General features: G+C 36.5%; 1 protein-coding gene and 1 long non-coding RNA gene across 6 annotated transcripts in view; one reads left to right on the top strand and one right to left on the bottom strand.

The window, feature by feature from the left end:
* The window catches only part of MON2 (MON2 homolog, regulator of endosome-to-Golgi trafficking), a 135,823-nt gene that overhangs the window by 98,444 nt on the left and 11,611 nt on the right, over nucleotides 1-25,768 (bottom strand). For all 5 annotated transcript variants that reach the window (XM_025402510.1, XM_025402513.1, XM_025402514.1 and 2 more), the window contains exons 2-4: nucleotides 19,672-19,735; nucleotides 4,143-4,270; nucleotides 3,041-3,172 (exon numbers count right to left, since the gene is read on the bottom strand). In XM_025402510.1, the coding sequence (XP_025258295.1) occupies nucleotides 3,041-3,172; nucleotides 4,143-4,270; nucleotides 19,672-19,735 (324 nt within the window). The remainder of the gene's footprint in view (nucleotides 1-3,040; nucleotides 3,173-4,142; nucleotides 4,271-19,671; nucleotides 19,736-25,768) is intronic.
* LOC112634749 lies at nucleotides 18,968-21,491 on the top strand. The gene is made up of 2 exons (XR_003121815.1): nucleotides 18,968-19,137; nucleotides 20,822-21,491. It is a non-coding gene; the product is annotated as an uncharacterized LOC112634749 (long non-coding RNA).

Below are 25,768 nucleotides of genomic sequence, written 5' to 3'. Positions count from 1 at the left end.
AATGTGAAACATACCTTTTAAACTTTGGTTCTTTTAACATCTATATAATAATGTGTTATGCTTTTATTTCCCCAGAATGACTTGCTTTGCAAATAACAAGAACTCAAAGTTTGTTGTATCACTTAAACATCTGGAGAAGCTATACCTAAGCATATAAATAAATAAAATTATGAAACTTCTAAAAGGAGTCATTTTTTTCTTTTAAACCTCAAGCCTACTGAGGTGTAATTTATATACAATAAATTATAGAATCCCTTAAAATTATATAATTTGATGAGTTCTGACAAACATGTGGGCCCATGAAACTAAGGCCACAATTGAGAAACGGAATATTTCCATCACCCCAAAAGTTCTCCTGTGCTCCTTTGCCACCCATCTCTTCCCCTACACTTGGCCCCAGGCAAGCACCCATGTGCTTTATTCACTGCAGATCAATGGGCATTTTCTATGATTTTTATATGAACAGATTAATTCAGTATGTGCTCATTTGGACCTGGCTTCATCCACTTAGAATAATATTTGTGAAATTCATCCACTTTGTTCTATGTATCAGTAGTTTGTACCTTTTATTACCAAAGAGTATTCCATGGTATGAGTACACCATATTTTGCTTATCTGTTTACCTGCTGGTGAACATTTGGGCAGCTTCCAGGTTCTGACTATTGTAAAAACAAACAAACAAACAAAAAAAAAACAGCTGCTATGAACATTTATATATGTAAGCCACTGTGAGGACATATGTTTTCATTTATCTTGGGTAAATATCTAGAAGTGAAATGGATGGGTCATCTGGTACGAATAGGTTTAACTTTTTAAGAAACCAACAGTTGGCTGGGCACTGGGTGGCTCACACCTGTAATCCCAGCACTTTGGGAGGCTGGGGTGGGCAGTTCACTTGAGGCCAGGATTTGATGACCAGCCGGGCCAACATGGTGAAACCCTGTCTCTACTGAAAACACAAAAAATAGTTGGGTGTGGTGGTGGACACCTGTAATCCCAGCTACCTAGGAGCCTGAGGCATGAGAATCCCTTGAGCCTGGGAGGTGGAAGGTTGCAGTGAGCCAAAAGCGCACCACTGCACTCCAGCCTGGGCAAAAAAGCAAGACTCTATCTCAAAAAAAAAAAAAAAAAAGAAAGAAAGAAAAAAAAGAAACCGCTAGTTTCCCACAGTGGTTTTAAAATTTTACATTTCTGCCAGCAGTGTATGTGAATTTAGAACTATCCTACATTCTCCATAATACTTGATGTGGTCTTTTTTCATTGTAACTATTCTAATGGATGCATACTATTTCCTTATGGTTTTGTGTGTCCCTAATAATAACACTAAACTTCTTTTCATGTGTTTGTCACCCATTTGAATATTTTATTTTAATGAAGGGTCTGTTGAAACCATTTGTCCACACTTAATGTGTGGGTCGTCTGTGTTATGAATGAATTTTAAGAGTTCTTTATATAGTCTAGATACAAGTCCTTTGTCAGGTATTTGTATTTTCCCACATTCTGTGGCTTTCTCAAGGATTTTAGATTTTGTGCCCTAATAAATCTTTGCCTACCCCAACATCACAAAGATTTTCTCCTATTTATCCTTCCAAAAGTTTTCTAGTTTTAAAAGAAGCCATTCTTGGAGAAAAACATAATGGTAGTTTTAGAATCAATGCCTATCACCTTAATTATATTAAAAGTTTTAAAAGACACAAGCCTCTGATACTGCTGCTACTCTTTAGATTTCAACATAAAGGAAAGACACAGTACATAGTTGTATAGGAGCCTTCATATTAACTCAATTTTATACTATTTCTTTATACTTGATTTTTCTCATCCCCAATTATTGCATTTCCAAATTAACCAACATACTAAAATAAATCCTATAATCAGTTCTTATTTCTTTAGTAGATCAAATGAAAACCTTTAATAAAATTTTAAATACATGTATCAGAATAATTTGATAGCTAGAAATCAAGAGGAACTATACACAACAAAAGGATATATAAAAATATATACAATATTGTATATAGCTTGGGTAAGCTTAAAAGAATAAACTATTTGCAATTAAAATCTCATTATGATCTAAGAACATCACTTGAGATAGTATACACAGCTTAATGTGACAGTACACTGTACTTCTTTATAAGTCATGCAAATTATAATAAAGCTGTTACTTAGAGTCTAAAAAATTCCTTAGACAATAATTCATTTACTGCTATGTTACTCTCTACTTTCTGTTCCTTAGAAATATTTCATAACAAAAAACTTTTTAAAAAGTGAAATAAATAATAGAATGGCTCTTACGTGTTCCACAGTGGGTGGGAGTGATGACAAAATGAGAGATAGCTATCATACATACAATCTTATCTAGTATAAATGGTGAAAGGAGATTTGTCTACCATTTAAGAAACATATTTGAACTGTCTGGTTTACATATCATATACATATGAAATTATGGGTAGGGAGAGCTATCACAAGGAATCTAAAATGCTCAAGGCATTATCCTTTTTTTATTTTTGAGACAGAGTCTCACTCTGTTGCCCAGGCTGGAGGGCAGTGGCGTGATCTTGGCTCACTGCAAGCTCCGCCTCCTGAGTTCACACCATTCTCCTGCCTCAGCCTCCTGAGTAGCTGGAACTACAGGCGCCCACCACGCCCGGCAAATTTTTTGTATTTTTAGTAGAGACAGGGTTTCACCATGTTAGCCAGGATGTCGCAATCTCCTGACCTCGTGATCTCACAACACGTTTTTTTTCCTTAGTTCCCTCCTTCCCTATTCTTACTCTTGGGCTACTTTCTCTCTTTTTTCCATTTCCTAGTAACTATTCAGCCTGTTGGCTGTACCCAAGGGACTTTGATTAAGCTCCCCAACCTGATTTCAACTCTAACCTGGAAAAAATAAGGTACCAACAGTTATTAACATGCAGTGTCAATTACCACAATAGCTGTAGGGAAGTTGCTTTTGGTTCAAACGGCACCAAGCTTTTCTCTTTCAGCCAGCTTATTCAAATACTGTCTCAAAGCACATATGAACTCTGGCAAACAGTTTTCCTACCTTAGAAAGTGCCTCATCATGAACTACGGTATTGGTTGTTAAAAGAACAAGAACTGTTTGAAGTAGCTTAAGTTCTTCAAGACTATTCTCCATTAGCTGCCAAAGCATGTTAATTATATTTCCAGCTGCAGTCTGTAAAACAGTTATTTTAATTATTGTCAACAAATAGAATACAGATGCTGATGTTCCTAAATAAGAAAAAGTATACAAACCTACCTCACCTGAAGAGGATTTCTTGATCACAATAACAAAAACCATATCTTTAGATCTCTAGATCCAAACACATCTCTCAAGTAATTTAGGACTTACCATCAATTAATTCTCTCCCTCAAAAATTGTAATATCCTATTTGAATATATACACATAGCAGCAAGCAGTTTTGTAATACGTAGTCAAAATCACAGCTCATTTCTACAACATTGATAGATTGTATTTGGACATGAATAATATGGACATATGCAAATTAGCTATGAGTCTGCTGTTTCAGATACAATACTTCATTTATAGTATGTTACAGAAAAAAAATGCAACCCATATTAACAACACATTGGCACACTCAATTAAATCTGACATTGTTTAAGATGATACATTAATGGCAAAACATTTATTACTTCTATTATAGTACTTATGGAGTACAAAATTAAGATAACACCATTAAATTTGAGACCAACATGCAGATTCACAGTTAAGAAATATTTTTTCTCATTTTTCCAACATAAGGTTAAATACAAACAATACATTTAAGTTAATGAAAAACAAATTATTACTCCATATAATCTAGGAAAGAGAGTCATGCTCTTCCCTCCTCTCTTTATAAAAGAAAAATTAAATAACCAATTAAATTGAAAACTTGCTTGAGTTTCAAAATTTTCATTTATATTACTGAACTGTGACTTCTTAGATTACAAATGACTTGCAAAAATACTTGTGAGTGTTTAATGAGAAGAAAATTTGGCAATATTTTTAATAAAGGCATTTTCTCCAAGCACATTGCTATTCATAAAATAGTTTTATATTAAATATCAGGTATGTTTCATTCTCCTTTCACGAAAACTCTTTATTCAACTCTTAGGTGCAGTTTAGATAAAAATCTTTATATTACCTCAGACACGACTTCATGTGACATGAGTCTCTGAATAGCAGCCAAACATAGCTGAGTGATCTTCGGTTCCTTGGTTCCACAACCCATTAAAAAAGGCTGTACAACCTCTGAGCTGTTCTCTTTCAGTGCTTCATTTAGAACACATATAAAGTAAATTATTAAAATTAATCTATAAGAATGCATTTTTATATAATTACAACCATTTTATGTAAAATAAACACCAAAACAAAAATCAAACAGCAGGAGTTAAAATACCTTGGATGTACACTCCAGACTTTGTATCTAAGCTATATGCCTTAACTACTGCTTTCCCATGCTTTTCTCCTAACACTGTCCTTTGGTTCTCCTCCATCTTCTGCTACAAACTCTATTAGGACATGGATTTTCAAAACTTCTTTCCCACCTCAAAAAAGCGCTCTATTTCTTCATATACTGCAGGACGGAAAACATAAATAAGAATTCCCACCCTGAAATAGAATCATTAAAAATAGTACATACATCATCCACACAATACTTGTAAATGAATATTTAGAAATTTCCTAGCATATTATATGCCTTGAATTTAAACACCCCAATTTCTTCAAAAAATAAACACATTTCATTAAAAACAATAACATTACTCCTCTTATTACTGAAACAGCACTTTAAATTAATTGGGTGCACATGCTATAATTCCAAACCTTAATTTAACTTCTTCTACCAAGAGCCAGCTCACTCAGAAGTTTTTAAGTGGCAATAAAAATGTAAGAGGTTAGAAAATGTACAAACTGAATTACACATAATTAAATTTACAAATGAAATTAAATCTACACACATTTACTGAAAGGCTACACAAAGATGGATAAGACAGGTTTGTCATCCTTACAGAATTTGAATAAATGACACGGAATTCCAAGTCAAGAGAACATTAAACTTATAAGCGATTCTGTGTGTGTGTGTGTGTGTGTGTGTGTGTGTGTGTGTGTGTGTGTGTGCGGGTGTTTGTGTTTTGTTTTGTTTTTTCCTTTTTTTTTTTTTTAAATTTATTTATTATTATCATACTTTAAGTTGTAGGGTACATGTGCATAACGTGCAGGTTTGTTACATATGTATACTTGTGCCATGTTGGTCTGCTGCACCCATCAACTCGTCATTTACATCAGGTATAACTCCCAATGCAATCCCTCCCCCCTCCCCCCTCCCCATGATAGGCCCCGGTGTGTGATGTTCCCCTTCCCGAGTCCAAGTGATCTCATTGTTCAGTTCCCACCTATGAGTGAGAACATGCGGTGTTTGGTTTTCTGTTCTTGTGATAGTTTGCTAAGAATGATGGTTTCCAGCTGCATCCATGTCCCTACAAAGGACGCAAACTCATCCTTTTTTATGGCTGCATAGTATTCCATGGTGTATATGTGCCACATTTTCTTAATCCAATCTGTCACTGATGGACATTTGGGTTGATTCCAAGTCTTTGCTATTGTGAATAGTGCTGCAATAAACATATGTGTGCATGTGTCTTTATAGCAGCATAATTTATAATCCTTTGGGTATATACCCAGTAATGGGATGGCTGGGTCATATGGTACATCTAGTTCTAGATCCTTGAGGAATCGCCATACTGTTTTCCATAATGGTTGAACTAGTTTACAATCCCACCAACAGTGTAAAAGTGTTCCTATTTCTCCACATCCTCTCCAGCACCTGTTGTTTCCTGACTTTTTAATGATCGCCATTCTAACTGGTGTGAGATGGTATCTCATTGTGGTTTTGATTTGCATTTCTCTGATGGCCAGTGATGAGGAGCATTTTTTCATGTGTCTGTTGGCTGTATGAATGTCTTCTTTTGAGAAATGTCTGTTCATATCCTTTGCCCACTTTTTGATGGGGTTGTTTTCTTGTAAATTTGTTTGAGTTCTTTGTAGGTTCTGGATATTAGCCCTTTGTCAGACGAGTAGATTGCAAAAATTTTCTCCCATTCTGTAGGTTGCCTGTTCACTCTGATGGTAGTTTCTTTTGCTGTGCAGAAGCTCTTTAGTTTAATTAGATCCCATTTGTCAATTTTAGCTTTTGCTGCCGTTGCTTTTGGTGTTTTAGACATGAAGTCTTTGCCCATGCCTATGTCCTGAATGGTACTACCTAGGTTTTCCTCTAGGATTTTTATGGTATTAGGTCTAACATTTAAGTCTCTAATCCATCTTGAATTAATTTTCGTATAAGGAGTAAGGAAAGGATCCAGTTTCAGCTTTCTACTTATGGCTAGCCAATTTTCCCAGCACCATTTATTAAATAGGGAATCCTTTCCCCATTTCTTGTTTCTCTCAGGTTTGTCAAAGATCAGATGGCTGTAGATGTGTGGTATTATTTCTGAGGACTCTGTTCTGTTCCATTGGTCTATAGCTCTGTTTTGGTACCAGTAGCATGCTGTTTTGGTTACTGTAGCCTTGTAGTATAGTTTGAAGTCAGGTAGCGTGATGCCTCCAGCTTTGTTCTTTTGACTTAGGATTGTCTTGGAGATGCGCGCTCTTTTTTGGTTCCATATGAACTTTAAAGCAGTTTTTTCCAATTCTGTGAAGAAACTCATTGGTAGCTTGATGGGGATGGCATTGAATCTATAAATTACCTTGGGCAGTATGGCCATTTTCACGATATTGATTCTTCCTATCCATGAGCATGGTATGTTCTTCCATTTGTTTGTGTCCTCTTTTATTTCACTGAGCAGTGGTTTGTAGTTTTCCTTGAAGAGGTCCTTTACATCCCTTGTAAGTTGGATTCCTAGGTATTTTATTCTCTTTGAAGCAATTGTGAATGGAAGTTCATTCATGATTTGGCTCTGTGTTTGTCTGTTATTGGTGTATAAGAATGCTTGTGATTTTTGCACATTAATTTTGTATCCTGAGACTTTGCTGAAGTTGCTTATCAGCTTAAGGAGATTTTGGGCTGAGACAATGGGGTTTTCTAAATATACAATCATGTCATCTGCAAAGAGGGACAATTCGACTTCTTCTTTTCCTAACTGAATACCCCTGATTTCTTTCTCTTGCCTAATTGCCCTAGCCAGAACTTCCAACACTATGTTGAATAGGAGTGGTGAGAGAGGGCATCCCTGTCTTGTGCCAGTTTTCAAAGGGAATGCTTCCAGTTTTTGCCCATTCAGTATGATATTGGCTGTGGGTTTGTCATAAATAGCTCTTATTATTTTGAGGTACGTTCCATCAATACCGAATTTATTGAGCGTTTTTAGCATGAAGGGCTGTTGAATTTTGTCAAAAGCCTTTTCTGCATCTATTGAGATAATCATGTGGTTTTTGTCTTTGGTTCTGTTTATATGCTGGATTATGTTTATTGATTTGCGAATGTTGAACCAGCCTTGCATCCCAGGGATGAAGCCCACTTGATCATGGTGGATAAGCTTTTTGATGTGTTGCTGAATCCGGTTTGCCAGTATTTTATTGAGGATTTTTGCATCGATGTTCATCAGGGATATTGGTCTAAAATTCTCTTTTTTTGTTGTGTCTCTGCCAGGCTTTGGTATCAGGATGATGTTGGTCTCATAAAATGAGTTGGGGAGGATTCCCTCTTTTTCTATTGATTGGAATAGTTTCAGAAGGAATGGTACCAACTCCTCCTTATACCTCTGGTAGAATTCAGCTGTGAATCCATCTGGTCCTGGACTTTTTTTGGTTGGTAGGCTATTAATTATTGCCTCAATTTCAGAGCCTACTATTGGTCTATTCAGGGATTCAACTTCTTCCTGGTTTAGTCTTGGAAGAGTGTAAGTGTCCAGGAAATTATCCATTTCTTCTAGGTTTTCCAGTTTATTTGCATAGAGGTGTTTATAGTATTCTCTGATGGTAGTTTGTATTTCTGTGGGGTCGGTGGTGATATCCCCTTTATCATTTTTAATTGCGTCGATTTGATTCTTCTCTCTTTTCTTCTTTATTAGTCTTGCTAGTGGTCTGTCAATTTTGTTGATCTTTTCAAAAAACCAACTCCTGGATTCATTGATTTTTTGGAGGGTTTTTTGTGACTCTATCTCCTTCAGTTCTGCTCTGATCTTAGTTATTTCTTGCCTTCTGCTAGCTTTCGAATGTGTTTGCTCTTGCTTCTCTAGTTCTTTTAATTGCGATGTTAGAGTGTCAATTTTAGATCTTTCCTGCTTTCTCTTGTGGGCATTTAGTGCTATAAATTTCCCTCTACACACTGCTTTAAATGTGTCCCAGAGATTCTGGTATGTTGTATCTTTGTTCTCATTGGTTTCAAAGAACATCTTTATTTCTGCCTTCATTTCGTGATGTACCCAGTAGTCATTCAGGAGCAGGTTGTTCAGTTTCCATGTAGTTGAGCGGTTTTGATTGAGTTTCTTAGTCCTGAGTTCTAGTTTGATTGCACTGTGGTCTGAGAGACAGTTTGTTATAATTTCTGTTCTTGTACATTTGCTGAGGAGTGCTTTACTTCCAATTATATGGTCAATTTTGGAGTAAGTACGATGTGGTGCTGAGAAGAATGTATATTCTGTTGATTTGGGGTGGAGAGTTCTATAGATGTCTATTAGGTCTGCTTGCTGCAGAGATGAGTTCAATTCCTGGATATCCTTGTTAACTTTCTGTCTCGTTGATCTGTCTAATGTTGACAGTGGAGTGTTGACGTCTGCCATTATTATTGTATGGGAGTCTAAGTCTCTTTGTAAGTCTCTAAGGACTTGCTTTATGAATCTGGGTGCTCCTGTATTGGGTGCATATATATTTAGGATAGTTAGCTCTTCCTGTTGAATTGATCCCTTTACCATTATGTAATGGCCTTCTTTGTCTCTTTTGATCTTTGATGGTTTAAAGTCTGTTTTATCAGAGAGTAGGATTGCAACCCCTGCTTTTTTTTGTCCTCCATTTGCTTGGTAAATCTTCCTCCATCCCTTTATTTTGAGCCTATGTATGTCTCTGCGTGTGAGATGGGTCTCCTGAATACAGCAGACTGATGGGTCTTGACTCTTTATCCAGTTTGCCAGTCTGTGTCTTTTCATTGGAGCATTTAGTCCATTTACATTTAAGGTTAAGATTGTTATGTGTGAACTTGATCCTGCCATTATGATATTAACTGGTTATTTTGCTCGTTAGTTGATGCAGTTTCTTCCTAGCCTCGATGGTCTTTACATTTTGGCATGTTTTTGCAATGGCTGGTACCGGTTGTTCCTTTCCATGTTGAGTGCTTCCTTCAGGGTCTCTTGTAAGGCAGGCCTAGTGGTGACAAAATCTCTAAGCATTTGCTTATCTGTAAAGGATTTTATTTCTCCTTCACTTATGAAACTTAGTTTGGCTGGATATGAAATTCTGGGTTGAAAATTCTTTTCTTTAAGAATGTTGAATATTGGCCCCCACTCTCTTCTGGCTTGGAGAGTTTCTGCTGAGAGATCTGCTGTGAGTCTGATGGGCTTCCCTTTGTGGGTAACCCGACCTTTCTCTCTGGCTGCCCTTAAGATTTTTTCCTTCATTTCAACTTTGGTGAATCTGGCAATTATGTGTCTTGGAGTTGCTCTTCTCGAGGAGTATCTTTGTGGCGTTCTCTGTATTTCCTGGATTTGAGTGTTGGCCTGCCCTACTAGGTTGGGGAAGTTCTCCTGGATGATATCCTGAAGAGTGTTTTCCAACTTGGTTCCATTTTCCCCCTCACTTTCAGGCACCCCAATCAGACGTAGATTTGGTCTTTTTACATAATCCCATACTTCTTGCAGGCTTTGTTCATTTCTTTTTCTTCTTTTTTCTTTTGGTTTCTCTTCTCGCTTCATTTCATTCATTTGATCCTCAATCGCTGATACTCTTTCTTCCAGTTGATCGAGTCGGTTACTGAAGCTTGTGCATTTGTCACGTATTTCTCGTGTCATGGTTTTCATCTCTTTCATTTCGTTTATGACCTTCTCTGCATTAATTACTCTAGCCGTCAATTCTTCCACTTTTTTTTCAAGATTTTTAGTTTCTTTGCGCTGGGTACGTAATTCCTCCTTTAGCTCTGAGAAATTTGATGGACTGAAGCCTTCTTCTCTCATCTCGTCAAAGTCATTCTCCGTCCAGCTTTGATCCATTGCTGGCGATGAGCTGCGCTCCTTTGCCGGGGGAGATGTGCTCTTATTTTTTGAATTTCCAGCTTTTCTGCCCTGCTTTTTCCCCATCTTTGTGGTTTTATCTGCCTCTGGTCTTTGATGATGGTGATGTACTGATGGGGTTTTGGTGTAGGTGTCCTTCCTGTTTGATAGTTTTCCTTCTAACAGTCAGGACCCTCAGCTGTAGGTCTGTTGGAGATTGCTTGAGGTCCACTCCAGACCCTGTTTGCCTGGGTATCAGCAGCAGAGGCTGCAGAAGATAGAATATTTCTGAACAGCGAGTGTACCTGTCTGATTCTTGCTTTGGAAGCTTCCTCTCAGGGGTGTACTCCACCCTGTGAGGTGTGGGGTGTCAGACTGCCCCTAGTGGGGGATGTCTCCCAGTTAGGCTACTCAGGGGTCAGGGACCCACTTGAGCAGGCAGTCTGTCCCTTCTCAGATCTCAACCTCCGTGTTGGGAGATCCACTGCTGTCTTCAAAGCTGTCAGACAGAGTCGTTTGCGTCTGCAGAGGTTTCTGCTGCTTTTTTGTTGTTGTTGTTGTTGTTGTGTAGCTGTGCCCTGTCCCCAGAGGTGGAGTCTACAGAGACAGGCAGGTGTCCTTGAGCTGCTGTTAGCTCCACCCAGTTGGAGCTTCCCAGCAGCTTTGTTTACCTACTTAAGCCTCAGCAATGGCGGGCGCCCCTCCCCCAGCTTCGCTGCTGCCTTGCCGGTAGATCACAGACTGCTGTGCTAGCAATGAGGGAGGCTCCGTGGGCGTGGGACCCTCCCGGCCAGGTGTGGGATATGATCTCCTGGTGTGCCTGTTTGCTTAAAGCGCAATATTGGGGTGGGAGTTACCCGATTTTCCAGGTGTTGTGTGTCTCAGTTCCCCTGGCTAGGAAAAGGGATTCCCTTCCCCCTTGCGCTTCCCAGGTGAGGCGATGCCTCGCCCTGCTTCAGCTCTCGCTGGTCGGGCTGCAGCAGCTGACCAGCACCGATCGTCCGGCACTCCCCAGTGAGATGAACCCAGTACCTCAGTTGAAAATGCAGAAATCACCGGTCTTCTGTGTCGCTCGCGCTGGGAGTTGCAGACTGGAGCTGTTCCTATTCGGCCATCTTGCTCCGCCCCCCTGTTTTTTTCTTTTTTATTTGAGACGGAGTCTTGTTCTGTCGCCCAGGCTGGAGTGCACTGGCTGGATCTCGGCTCACTGCAAGCTCCGCCTCCAGGGTTCACACCATTCTCCTGCCTCAGCCTCCCGAGTAGCTGGGACTACAGGCGCCCGCTACCACGCCCGGCTAATTTTTTTGTATGTTTAGTAGAGATGGGGTTTCACCATGTTAGCCAGGATGGTCGCGATCTCCTGACCTCGTGATCCACCCCCCTCAGCCTCCCAAAGTGCTGGGATTACAGGCGTGAGCCACCGTGCCAGGCCGCAATTATTTGTTATTAAAAGAACTAACTCTATCAGTTATTTTTTGAGGCAAGACATGCAATAACGACAGATAAATCTAAGTTTTAAAATGTTTTCCAGAATCACCATTAAAAATGTAAAACCAGTGTTAACATTATCATTTAAATCCTCACCTTCTTCTTCCAAAGCTCTCTTTATGGTATGGTAAATTAAGACTACAACTTCCTACAGGCTGCTCTGCAAAGTCCCTCAGTATGCCAGCATAAATTACTGATTTAGCACAGCTAAAGATGGCAAATATAACTGGCAAAGAACAGTGTTCCCAAAAGGGCTCCCTGTCCTTATTCCCTTGCTTTCTTGTACACAAAGGTTTTGATTCAAACCTAGAGACAAATTTTCCATAACGATAAGAATGATTAAAAGATGATGACCATAAAGCTCCTCTTAAAGCTTCAATAAAATGATTAAATATCCTACCAGATTTAATCCTGCCAGAACCACTGAAGTATGAGGCAACCCCTATCTCTGCTGAACACTCCTTATTAAATGTTATTCAGGCAAATTAAAAGCTCTTAATAGTAACCAAGTTACATTTATAATTTTTATGTGTTAATGTTTCTCATTTCAGCATCACAATAATCTTATAGAGTTTAGAGGGCCTGATGTGGCCCTACTGATACAGTAAGTAGGTAGTAAAGCCAGAATTTGAAAATACCGTATGTCTTCTAACTCCTGGTTCACTATTCTTCCTACAATATTATGCTGCCATTCCTTATGGTACATAGGAATGGTACACCCTGACAATAATGGAAGTTAAAAGAGGACCCAGTGATTTGTACTTTAAAGTTGTCTGCCTGAAGTCTTCAGACAAATAAAGGAAAATGAACTTGTTTTCATAAAAAACAAAAAAGAAGATATACTTTCATAGGGTCTATCTAAGATGCCAATGATTTCAAGACATACCCATAATATCAAGACAAAAAAAATCAGTGCCAATTAAACTATAACACAATGCTTTCTAATCACTTAGAATTCTTCTTCACAATTTCATCCTCTGGGCCATCAACAGCACTAGGAATGAACACCTTATTTCTTGAAAGAGTACTTCACTATTGTCTCTGAGATTTTCTTCTAAGTCAATGGCACCCATTCTGCATGTTTTGATGCTGGTGCTTTTTTGATCTTACCATAAGATGTTAACAGAAAGTTTTCAATAACCAGGGTGACATTTTAAATAGCAATTCAATTCAACATATGTGGTATCAACAATGCATGCAACTCAACTGATGTGATAATAACATGAAGAACTATGAACAAGTTCATGCACATATTGAAAAAGATAACTACAACATCACCTGGCTCACAATGATTCTAAGATGCCATCAACTGCAAGATGCATACCAATCAGGGGATGTTAAAAGGTGAAAAAACTGTGCATATTAAAATCAACAAAATAAGGCGAGTCATGGTGAAATGCTGTGTACATGTTGGCTACAACCAGGTCTGTCAAGCTGAGATAAACTTAAGGTAGTAATAAAAATTAATTTTTAAATTTATTTTAATGAAATTCAAAGGAATCAAACATCTATTTCTCATGTTTTCCCTCCCAGTTTATATGAGAATAATAAAAAAGGAAGTTCCTATGTTATCTAGAATAAATTATCAACAAATAAAATCTATTTATTTTAAGTCTTCTTAAGTATACTTTGAAAAACAAAAACATATCCACTCTATTGAGATCATAATTCAGTAAGAGAAAAATAATAAGGAAAGAAGTTATTGCTTTTCCTTTTCTTCTGTAAAAAGTGGTAATAGTCCAAAGAAGTATAAATTATTCTTGTTCTTCCAACTGAGAGATATCCACTCTCCACAATAACTTTAATATGTTTGTTAATGATAGCTTTACATAAATACCTTCCTACAGACTGAGATTTTAGAAATCACACTGAGGAAAAGGCTGTACAGCAATATAAAGAAGACATTTTACTTTAGCCATTTTGAATGTCATTCCAGAAAAAAAAAAAAAAAAGCTGATTCTTTTTGATCAAAGTTATTTGTTTCTATTTTCATTAAAACATAAAAATAGGTTATGGAAAGGGATAAAAGAAAAAGTTTATTTTCCACCTAAGTCCCTCAATAAGTGTAACTCTTTGTGTTGTAACACTGTGTTGGATAAATATTGTATTTCCAAATTATATAATTGTGAGATCAAATGATGCACTTTCACACACCTGAAAAAGGTCCACCAGGTCCCCATATCCTAGGGGTTTCCTTGCTCTGAGCATTTTCACTGCATAATTGCAGTTTTTATCCTGGAAAAAAAGAATTAAACTAGGATACCCCACTATGAATCATATTAACAGGGGTTAATAAAAGTTTCATTGTTAAAAAATTTTAACAGCCATTAAAGAATAAACTTCGATTCTTATGAAAGAAAGTGTGACTTAGACATTATTTTGTTACTCAAAATGCTTAAATCTAGCTCTGGGGAAGACTGATATTCCTAACAACATTAAAAAATACTTTAGTGGGTTCAAAAGGTCTGAAAATATATTAAATGATTCGAGAATGACTACAAATGAAAGTCTAGGCAGTTTCACATTAAAAGCACATTACAGGAAAAGGAAGGGCTGTTTAACAAATGATGTTGGCTCAATTGGTTAGTAATTTTGCAAAAGAAAAAATCTAAATCTTCCCATTACCCAACATGTTACTAAGAAAAATCAAACCATAAAATAAAAATGACTATCAACTATGTAGAAGGAGAAGGTCATCCTAAGTGTAAAGCTACAAAAGAAATCAGAAAAATTGGTTAGGTTACATAAAACTGAAAAGCATCTAGATAAAAAAATTAAAAGGTAAATGGTCTAGAAAAGATATGATGTCAACATAATGGGAGGTTAATATTTTTCCTGTATCAAAAGCTCAAGCAATTTGATAAGGAAAACACAAAAGTTCTAAGAAATGAATGTAAAATTTTAAAAAAGAATAATTTAATACAGGGAAAATGATCAACATCTAGTGGAAGTGAGAATTCATTTGTCTATTTAATCATCAAAAGACTTTTAAAAATAATAATCCTGGCAAGGAAGTTATAAAAATATGCTCACTTATTGTTGGTAAAGGTATAAACTTTCATCTTTTTGGAAAGCAGTGTGGTAGCATATTCTAAGAATTTTAAACATATTCATACCCTTTAACCTTATAATCCCACTACTAGAAATTTATTAAGAAATAATTCTAAATACTGAAACATGCCTAGCATAAGGAAATCGTTAAACTACAATCCACTTGCTGAAATAGCATACAGCAATTTTATTAAATTTCTTTTTATTATACTTTAAGTTCTGGGATGCATGTGCAGAACGTGCAGGTTTGTTACACGGTGTACATATGCTGTCGTGGTTTGCTGCACTCACCAACCCATCATCTACATTAGGTATTTCTCTTAATGCTATCCCCCCTCCATCATACAGCAATTTAAAACATTTAAAAAGACTGGCATCAAAGAAAAATATTTATAACAAAAATACAAATGATATAAGAATGTAAATTTTAAAAATTAAAAGGAATAAATAAAAGCACACTGTACTGAAGATAAACTATGTAATCTCCCTGGCTCAACAGGTCAATTTCTGAAAATGGCATTATTTACAGCCCCCCATGTCTTCTAGCCTGGATTTTAGAAATAGCTTCTCAAAAGATCTCTGCCTAAATGATGATACACTGAAATATACCCTCCACACTGCTATCCTAATTTACTTAAAATATGAATATGAATGTGTCACTTCCCTGACTCAAACTCTTCTCATCATGCTGCTCAGGATATCACATAATGGCCCTTATGAAATTCCTGACAGCCATTCCCCCCCTTCATACTTTACAGTCAGGCAACACCTCAGTAGTGTATCCAAATACACCAAGTTGTATACACAAACCTCATGTATTTAAGAAGTCCCCTTTACTTTATACTTTTATATTTTATTTGCCTGACTAAGTCTTCCTCAGGCTTCCAGACTCAGCTTCGGATTCCCAGGCTGGGTTAGGTGCCTTCCCTATGTCCCCATAACAACCCTCTCTATACTTCCATCTTGGCATTAACCACATAGTTTAATAAAAGTCTATGCTGAGGGTCAGATTCCTTCATTTTTCTGTTATCTGGTTGACATGAACTTAAGATGATAAAACTCACATACTCAAATCATGTAAAATTAAAGAGACATAGAAAAACATAGCCTACATTTAAAGAGGGCTTACTATTTCCCATGTAGGATGCTAAATACTGGCAACATAAGTCAGAATAAGATGTTACTCTGACCTCAAGGAGTGTCATCTAGAAGAAAAAGTTTCTAGAAAAGGTCTTCAAAAGCCAAATGAAGGAGAAGGTAGGCTAAACAGAAAGAAGGGCACAAACATTTCTTTGAAGTGTATTTCTTGTATTTCCATATAGACTGGAGGTGAATTTCATTACCCATCTTCATATCTCCTCTAATGATTCTTACATAATTATTTACTTATTAGGAATATGTTACATGACATATTCTATAGATGTTTGTAAAATATCACAAGCACATTTATTAAGAAAAGATATTAAATATATTAAATATATAAATATAAATGTATTAAATTTTAAAAGCAAATAAATTACCTTTTAAAATCAGAAAAAAATTCCAAAGTATATTTACTCATTGCTACTTAAAGACCTTTTAGCTATGAGCTCTTTAAAAAGAAGATGAGGGAACAACACGTGAAAAAAGAACAAAAGTCACACCAACTGATTATTTATGTAAAAATTCTTTATGTATACTGACAGCAGCTGAAAGCAGCCACAGGTAGATGTAACCACTATGGCTTGGGGTAGGGGCTAAATATACAATGTTAAAATATACCACAACTTCATTGATTGCCTTGTTACAAGTATTTATTTAAAAAGCAGATTATGTAATTTTTGTATAACAAATAATTTCTGAATTTTTAGTATACTATAAGCTAGGATAATAAACACAATTTGTAATATATAATATTCATATAATATTAAATGTAAGATTAAGGCATTTGGCCTTGTAAATGAAAACTTTGTTGCTATCTCTCATTTTCAAAGTTTTATCTTTAAAGAAAATGGAAATTTTGAGATAATGATCTGTACATCTGAATCAATGCTGACATTACCTGGCATAGCATTCCCACTTATGTCAGCATTCATGACAGCAGTGAAAACAAAGAAAAATAAACATTAAAGGAGGATGCTTAAAAGAAGGGGAGATGTAAAGCAAAGACTTATTCTGAAATATAAATAATATTCCCTTGGAAAATAAATCTAAGAAAACTAAAGTTGACTAGCAATCTATGCCAAGTATCATTAATTAAACTACTTGATCCAAATTAAAAGTTATCATTCTTACAACAAATCTTTATATATTCTGAATATGCAGAGACATATGAGATTTCAATATCCAATCTCATTTGAGACTCCTCAATTGTTTGGTATTTTTGACATACATTAAAGCACAAAAGTTGTATAGTCTCCTATAGTCTCAAGTACCATAAAGAAGTAAATACTTCTCAGGAAATTTTAAAAAGTTAACTAAAATTTTTTCTCAGTATTAACTGTAGTCTTAATTATATAGTTTAGAAACTATATACTGACTAATTTAAACTCTGTTTTGAAGAGCCTCTGATTTTCAGGATGACAGTGGTCTATTAATCTGTAACTTTTAGGTATTATTTTAAATACTTCATAAAAAATACTAGGATAAAGTTTAAGTGCGAATATACCTCCTCAAGTATATAGCTCTGGATACTATGAAGATCAAAGCATGACTATTAATTGTATTTGCATACAGCTCTGTTCTAACTTGATTTGAATAATGCTAATTGAATTAAAATGAAATTAAAAGCTGCCTATATATTTAAATCATACCAACTAAGTCAAAATTTTTCTTACTCATCTTAAGAGTAATTAGTTAGACATTTTACGTGGGATAGAATGCTGGAATAACAGTGATCTTCTGAGGAAATCAGTCATTTTTTGAAAAAAATTCTTTCACAAACTATAAAACCAATGAAAATTTGTATTATTGGAGAATAATTAAGGACTTACCACGGTATCAACAATGATATTAGCAACAGTAAATATTTCAAATATTTACAGTGATATTCGAATATGATTGGCCTATGGTAAGTCTCCAACATAAAAATATCCAGGTCATCATTTATTTTTAAACATCAATTTCCCCACAGTCGCTAATCTGCCTAACTGCCTACGTCTCCCATTAAAACCCACATGCTGGCCGGGCGCAGTGGCTCACGCCTGTAATCCCAACACTTTGAGAGGCCGAGACAGGAAGACCGTGAGGTCAGGAGTTCGAGACCAGCCTGGTCAACATGAGGAAACCCTGTCTTTACTAAAAATACAAAAATTAGCCAGATGTGGTGGTGGGCACCTGAAATCTCAGCTACTCAGGAGGCTGAGGCAGGAGAATTGCTTGAACCCAGAAGGCAGAGGTTGCAGTAAACTGAGATCATACCATTGCACTCCAGCAGGGGCGACATGATCAAAACTGAGGAAAAGTCTCAGGAAAAACAAACAGAAAAACAAACAAAAAAAACCCACTTGCCAACCTTCCTAACCCAACGATGTGCACCTCTGCCTTTACCCACCACTTTCACTATACCCCTTCTCAAAATGCACACAGAGCATTATTCACTTCTGTGCATAATGTTATAAAACTATTTGGTGTTTTGATAGACTGTTCAAAATCAGGGAAAAAGCTGTGGGAAACAGATGTAACTGAGGAGAGCTTATCTGAAGGGGAAATTTCCAGCAAAGCTGGATAGCCTAAGCGAAATCCACTCTTGCCCCCCGATCCTTAATCTGCCCCCAAAAATCTTCATTTCATTTCATAACACTCTGAAATCCCACCAGTTACAGACTTACTGGTATCCCTTTTAAAAAATGTAAAATATATGAAAGTTAAAGAGATTATTTACTATTGGGACTTTGTATAAATTAATTTAATAGGACTACTTTCCTCATAGATTAGCTGAGATCAACAGCACTACTGGAACTGGAAATGCAGATTAAAGGATCACTGAAGCAAGCACTGGTTATGTATGGAATACTTGAGAGTAAGTAGCTAACGTGGAAACCTGGTGATACCATGGTAGCACACTGTAGCAGGAAGACCATGGGCTCCTGAACACTCCTGGATTTTAATCTGGTTCCACCACTTTTCCGGTGACCTTGGGCAAGTAACTTAACCTCTTCACATCTCAATTTGCTCTACTATCAAATAAGATAATATTTTCCCACAAGGTTGTTATGTAAGATAGAATAACACAAGTGCCTTGCATATAACAGAATAAAAAAAAAAACAACAAAAAAAGTCAGTTTACCTCTTTTCCATGTTCATTACTGAGGCAAGAACAAAAGGCACCAAGGAAGAGAAAGGAGTGGACTGTGTAGAAAAGAAGGATGCCAAAGAGAAACTCCTGAAAATTCCTCCTTGAAAACCGGGTTCAATCAAGAGAAGGTAAGAAAATAGTGTTGTTTTCTTTTCTCTACTTCACTCTCATTCTTTTTTCATGATCATATTGCCTTAGTCCCAAGACTCAAAATTCATATGGTAAACTAAATACAGAAGACTACGTTATGAATTGTTTGTATTATATTAAAGAGAAAGTACATCATAGAAGGTGGACTGAGAACCAATCTTTCATTCAATTCAATGGAACAAATATTACTGAATGCTTTTTATGGTGTGTCTCAGGTGATTAGCAAGAAGTGGAGGAGAATGCAAAGATGAGTAAGAAAAAAATTTCTTGCCTTTAAGGAGTTAGTAGTGTTAAGGTTTCTGATTTCAGAGAATTTTATAGCATTCATCTCTGGGAAACACAATCAGTTCATAAGTTATGGACTTTTGCCCATTCTGTATCATTATGAATAGCATATGTTAGGTCATAAGGAAGAGATATTACAGAAAACTGATGGCTTTTATAATAAAGATTCTACTTTTACTATTAGCCAAATTTTTGTTTATTATTAAATTTTTAATACATAAAATTACCTGCCAAAATTTCGGTGTTTCGTGCAGCAATTGTTTTAACTTTTATTATTCCTGATTCAGCAGCCTGCAAGAATAAAAATAATTAGAACACAAAATTTACTGCCAAAATGAATTATCTATGGAAAATAAGTCATATGTGATAGACAAAATATCAAGCACAGTCACTACCACCTTTTTAATTTTCAAATCATCAGATACTAAGCCCAGTAGTGACATATATGTTAAATGTAATAAAATATGATTAATTTGATTATTCACAAGCAAACTCTGCATGCACTACAACATGTTGCCTTCCTCACTCTCAATCCCCTGCAAAGTTAAATTTTCCAAGAATAAAAATAACAAACAACAAAATCTACTGAAAATAATTAGGCTCCTTTTCCCCATTTCAAGCCTCCTCTCCCTCCACCACACACAAAAAAATTATAGAACACTGAAAAATCAAGTAAAACTACTGTGTTGGATTTATTTATTTATTTAATTATTTTTGACGGAGTTTTTTGCTCTTGTTGCCCAGGCTGGAGTCCAATGGCACGATCTTGGTTCACCACGACCTCTGCCTCCCTAGTTCAAGCCATTCCCCTGCCTCAGCCTCCCAAGTAGCTGGGATTACAGGCACCCACCACCATGCCTAGCTAATTTCTGTATTTTTAGTAGAGACAGGGTTTCACCATGGTGGCCAGGCTGGTCTTGAACTCCTGACCTCAAGTGATTCACCCATCTCAGCCTCCCAAAGTGTTGGGATTACAGGCGTGGGCCACCATGCCCAGATCTGTGTTGGATTTTAAAAGCTACTTTGTTTTCTTTTTTGAGAATGAATAACCAAACACTTCATTAACCATAGTATGTTTAGCGGGCAGTACTGGCAAGTCACATAGTATTTTACAGAATGCCACAGAACTGCACTGTCCAATTTGGTAGCCATTTGGCTACATGCGGCTATTAAGCACTTGATATGTGACCAGTCTGAATTGAGCTATGCTCTAAGTGTAAAATATATACTAGGTTTTGACGACTTAATATTAAAAGAATATAACCTATCCCTTAATATTTATACTGACGACATGTTGAAATAATATTTCAAATTATTAAGTTAAATTATTATTAAAATCAAATGTGTTTCTTTTTACTTGTTTTCCCTTTTTTTTAGGGACAGGGTCTTGCTGTACTGCCCAGCCTGGACTGCAATGCCACAATCATGGTTTATGGCAGCCTCGAACTACTGGGCTCAAGTGATCCTTCCACCACCATCTTCCAAGTAGCTGGTACTATAGGTATATACTAATTTTTTAGTTTTTTTGTAAAGACAGGGCCTTGTTATATTGCCCAGGCTAGTCTTGAACTCCTGGCCTCAACCGATCCTTCCACCTCAGCCTCCCAAAGTGCTAGGATTACAAGCATGAGCCATTGCACTTGGCTTCTTCTTACTTTTTAATGCAGTTAAAAATTACATACATGTATTACATCTGTAGCCCACATTATAATTCAATTGAAGAGCACTGAGACATAATATTGACATACTATTTCCACCACAGAAACTCAGAACATTTTTATTATTTAGAAACATGCTATTTTATACATACACTGTTATCTATACTTCCAAAGATAGTAAGTACGTACTCATAAGAAGCTATATGTACAAGTTTTCTTATTAATTTGCTTGCTACTTAGTCATTTATTTTATCTCTTACTGCTTGCTAAGGGACAAGTGGTAGCAGTCTCTAAAGGTTTAAAAATAATTTTGTAAAAACACCAGTATGCTCTGGCCTGTTAGTCTGACAAACAACGAACTGATGTCTAAAATAAAGAACACATTGTAAGATATACCATGTGTAGTAGACTTCTGTCATTTTGTTGGCTCCAAGCATATCAAGCCCCTGCTTGTGTTTGAAGAATTCCTAACTTCATAAATTTTGGTGCAAAACAGAGCCTATTTTCCACTATTAAAAATGAAAATGTAGATGGTTTTCCACATGCCCTGCTGGCAGTCTATGCTTACCCATAGAGATGTGCCCACCAGCAATTTTGAATGTGGAGCCTAGTAACAAAGAGCAGAGACAATAAAGAATTCTTTCTGATGACAGCAATAGTGAAAGCAGTATCTAGTTTCCGAAGGCAGCAGAACCAGTAGTGGACTGGAGTGACCAGCACACCCAGAAGTGCAATCAGCAGCATCCAGTCATTATTCAGCAGACACAGCCGTAATGGTCGCGTTGGCATGAGTTTTGCCATGGTGCTAGTTGTTTAGCCTCCCCTTTGTTCATGTACTTTTTCTAGGTTCAAGCCTTCTACCAACTCTGTAAACCACTCAATATCCTATCAGTAAAGTTTATTTCTGCTTAAATCCACCAGAGTCAGCTTTCATTGCTCACAACTAAGAAGCCTAATGGATACACTAGGACTTATTTCTAAAACTTTAGAAAACGGAAAGGTCCCAAATTAAATTAATACATCTACCAGAAGAAAAACACGGTCAAAAGGAATTACTTCAGGGAAAGATTACTGGTGTTCTGATTATTTGGGCAGTGTGTATTAGAAACACTGGAAGCTTTTATTATTATTATTATTGTTTTTATTATACTTTAAGTTCTAGGGTACATGTGCATAACGTGCAGGTTTGTTACATATGAATACTTGTGCCATGTTGGTATGCTGCACCCATCAACTCGTCAGCACCTGAAGCTTTTAAATAAGTCCTGATGTCCCGATTGCAACCCAGTTAAACCAGAATGACTGCTGGTGGGAGCCAGCCATCAGTATTTTAAAAAATCTTCATGTGATTCCAATATACAGTAAAATTTAAAAGACTACAGCAATAATACAAGCAAGAGATAATGATGGATTGGCCCAAGATTGTTAGTGATAGAGATGGTAAGAAGTGGTGAGATTCTTCATATACCTTGAAGATGTACAAACCACAGCAAATTTACTACTGTAAAAATTATAGAACACTGAAATTATTATGTGCATTTTGTAACATTCACACACCCCATCTCAAATTATCTTGGATCAATTTCTTACTGAGGCAGTGGAAATTAATCTGTGGTCACTGAAATTTCTTCCATCATCATTTTCAAGTTTAACCTCTCCCCTTTCTCACTATGGCCCTATATACCTTGCATAGGTCCAAAGTCAATATGTGGTTTTGCTTCGGTGCAAACAGAGATTGATTAAATTGAACCATCATAAATATGAATGTAATTTATCCAGACTTTCTGAATTCTAGTCAGTCAAACCTGAATGGTTTCCAAAATCCATCCTGTACCATGCTAGATGATAGACGTCAGTAAATGATTTCAAATTCGCCAAACATTGTCCTGATTTCCTGAGATGAATAAGAGTTGAACCATGAATGTGTGCACATGTCTAATAAATACCTTTATGCAAACACACAATAAGGAGAAGGAAAAGGAAGTTTGTTTTTCATTTTGAGACCAGGTCTTACTCTGTCACCCAGGCTGGCGTGGTAATGGCGTGATCACAGATCACTGCAGCATGGACCTCTAGGCTCAAGCAATGCATCCACATCAGCCTCCTGAGTAGCTTGGGACCACAGGCGCGCACCACCACATCTGGCTAATTTTTTTGTTTTTTTTTTTTGTAGAGACAGGGTCTCCCTGTGTTGCCGAGGCTGGTCTCAAACTCCTGGGTTCAAGCGATCCTCCTGTCTCAGCTTCCCAAAGTGCTGAGATTATAGGGGTGAGCCACCATGCCTGGTCAAGTATTTTTTAAGTAGTTCCAAAATGGTAACTTAAAAGATATGTAACCAGTATTTTCATTCTTAAATTCAAGGAATTGCCAAAAGGACTGTTTGTTGCCTTAGATATAATTAGACATATCTCATAGCTCCTCATTTTTAACATCCAAGTTTCTACTGTCAAAATACTCTGGAATTGTATCATCTTATTCTCATAGGAACCCTGTGTTGATGGAAAATGTCACTATTAACAATTATTGACACACTTGTATATCACCTAGGTATGAAATAAGACTAGCCTACATCTTTAAGGGTATTCTGTATGAACAGAGGTCTTCACAATCAGATTTCCTTCCATGTATCAAGAACTGTAGGTGTGAAAAGAAACTGTTAGCTTCTTGCTTTAAAAATATTCCCTATTCTGATCAGATACCAGGTATATCTGTAGGGAACCTAATCAATTGTAAACACGGTTTTTTTTTCCCCCTTAATTGATACTTATGCAAAAAACAAAAAAACAAAAAAAGAGGAAAAAAAGAAGATGAAAAAGTTCTACAGACTTGAATAGAAATGAAATAGGTTAAGGTGAGTAATCTAATCTACTGCTGAGGACAATCTATGAGTTGGAAAGAATGCCAAAGCCTTAAATACACTGCAGCATTTAATATGTTACCTTAAAATTAATCTTCTCAAGAAACATTTTCTTCTTTTCTCAAAACCCTTTGCTGACTGCTTTTCTAAGACCACCTAGAGTATCCTTGACCTCATTTCTCACTCAGTAAACTCTTCCTGTGTAATACCATACAGCCAGCCCTCCGTATCCACTGGTTCTGCATCTGTAGATTCAACCAACTGCAGATCAAAAATATTCCAGGGTGGGGGGATACACACACACACACACACACACACATTTTAAAATACAGTATAACAACTATTTACATAGCATTTACACTATATTAGCTATTATCTAGAAATGACTGAAATTATATGGGAAGATATGAACAGGTTATGTGCAAATATTACAACATTTCATATCAGGGACTTGAATATCCTCAGATTTTGGTATTCCCGGGGGTTCTTGGAACCAATTCCCTGCAGATATCAAAGGATGGCTGTAATTTCATGGTTTCATTTACTTTCTAACTGCTGAAGACTTCTAAATTATATTCCTCTTCCTGATCTGTCTCCTATACTACAGAAATTATTAACCTAAATGTTTAAAAGGCACCTTAAATTCAACATTTTGAAAACAGATGTTATCATTTCCTTCTACCCCCAAACTCCTACCTCAGCCAGAGAAACCTATTACTTCTTTCTACAATTTCTATTCTTCTGACCAGCAGCATCATCTATCCAGTCACTGACCAGATACCCGGGTTTTTTCCCTCAACTCACAAGTCTAATCAGTCACAGAGTCTTTTTGGTTAATGTATCTTGTACCTTTTTCTCAAATCTCACTCCCACATTTTAATTCAAACACTCATTATCAACCTAAATGAAGAAATGTCTCTGCCTACAATCCTGTCCTCCATCCATCCACTGTGTCAATCTTCAATGATTCCCTAGTGCCCACTTCTACTAGTGTTTCTCAAAATTTAGTACAGTAGTGTAAGGACATCTTTTAAAAGGAAAAAACAAACTATGGACCTACCCAGTCACTGACAAATTTACATGTATATATAACTACAATCAGGAATATACTCTTTATAGCTCTTACATTATAATGCCAACAAATTCACAAATGAAATACAAACCCAAATTAGTACTCATTTAATGTGACAAATAATGCTTTGCTAAAATTAAACCACTAGTAACAACAAGATAGCTGTAGACTTATGGTGCAGGTCCTTCTTATTTTGTCACCCTCCTAGTGTCATAAGCAGTGACGGAAATCTTTTCTTCCATCACTTTCTTCTATGGTAACTAGTGAAAAGCCTTTCTACCTTTAGTACTGTCTATGGCTTGTACCTGTAATGCTTTATCTTATTCATCTCATTATGCCTGTTTCTTCACACCATCTATAAGAATAATAAAGATAAGAAATATATCTCATTCATATCTCTATATTATTAATGTCTATGCCAGTGCCTTTCATCCAGTAGTTATATAATAAATGTTCCTAAGGGAAGAAATGGAAAGTTCTAAATGTACCAAAAAAACTTGTTGGTATTTTATACACACACACACATACACAAATTATATCTACAAATGCCAATTCTAACTCACTTAAAAAGGGGAGGGAGAGGGATGGACTTTACTGTCTCAAATGGAAACATCCAGAGGAAGTCTGATCCAGAGATTTACAATGTCATCAGGGTTGCAGTTTCACTTATCTGCCATTCTCTTGGTTCTGCCCTGTTCCATGAGTAGGTTCATCCTCAGGCTGCATCCAATCTTGGC

Source organism: Theropithecus gelada, chromosome 11, assembly GCF_003255815.1.
Source record: "Theropithecus gelada isolate Dixy chromosome 11, Tgel_1.0, whole genome shotgun sequence".
Lineage (NCBI taxonomy): Eukaryota > Metazoa > Chordata > Mammalia > Primates > Cercopithecidae > Theropithecus > Theropithecus gelada.
The sequence above is the reverse complement of the archived record's forward strand: the minus strand, read 5'-3'. Positions and strand labels throughout refer to the sequence as shown.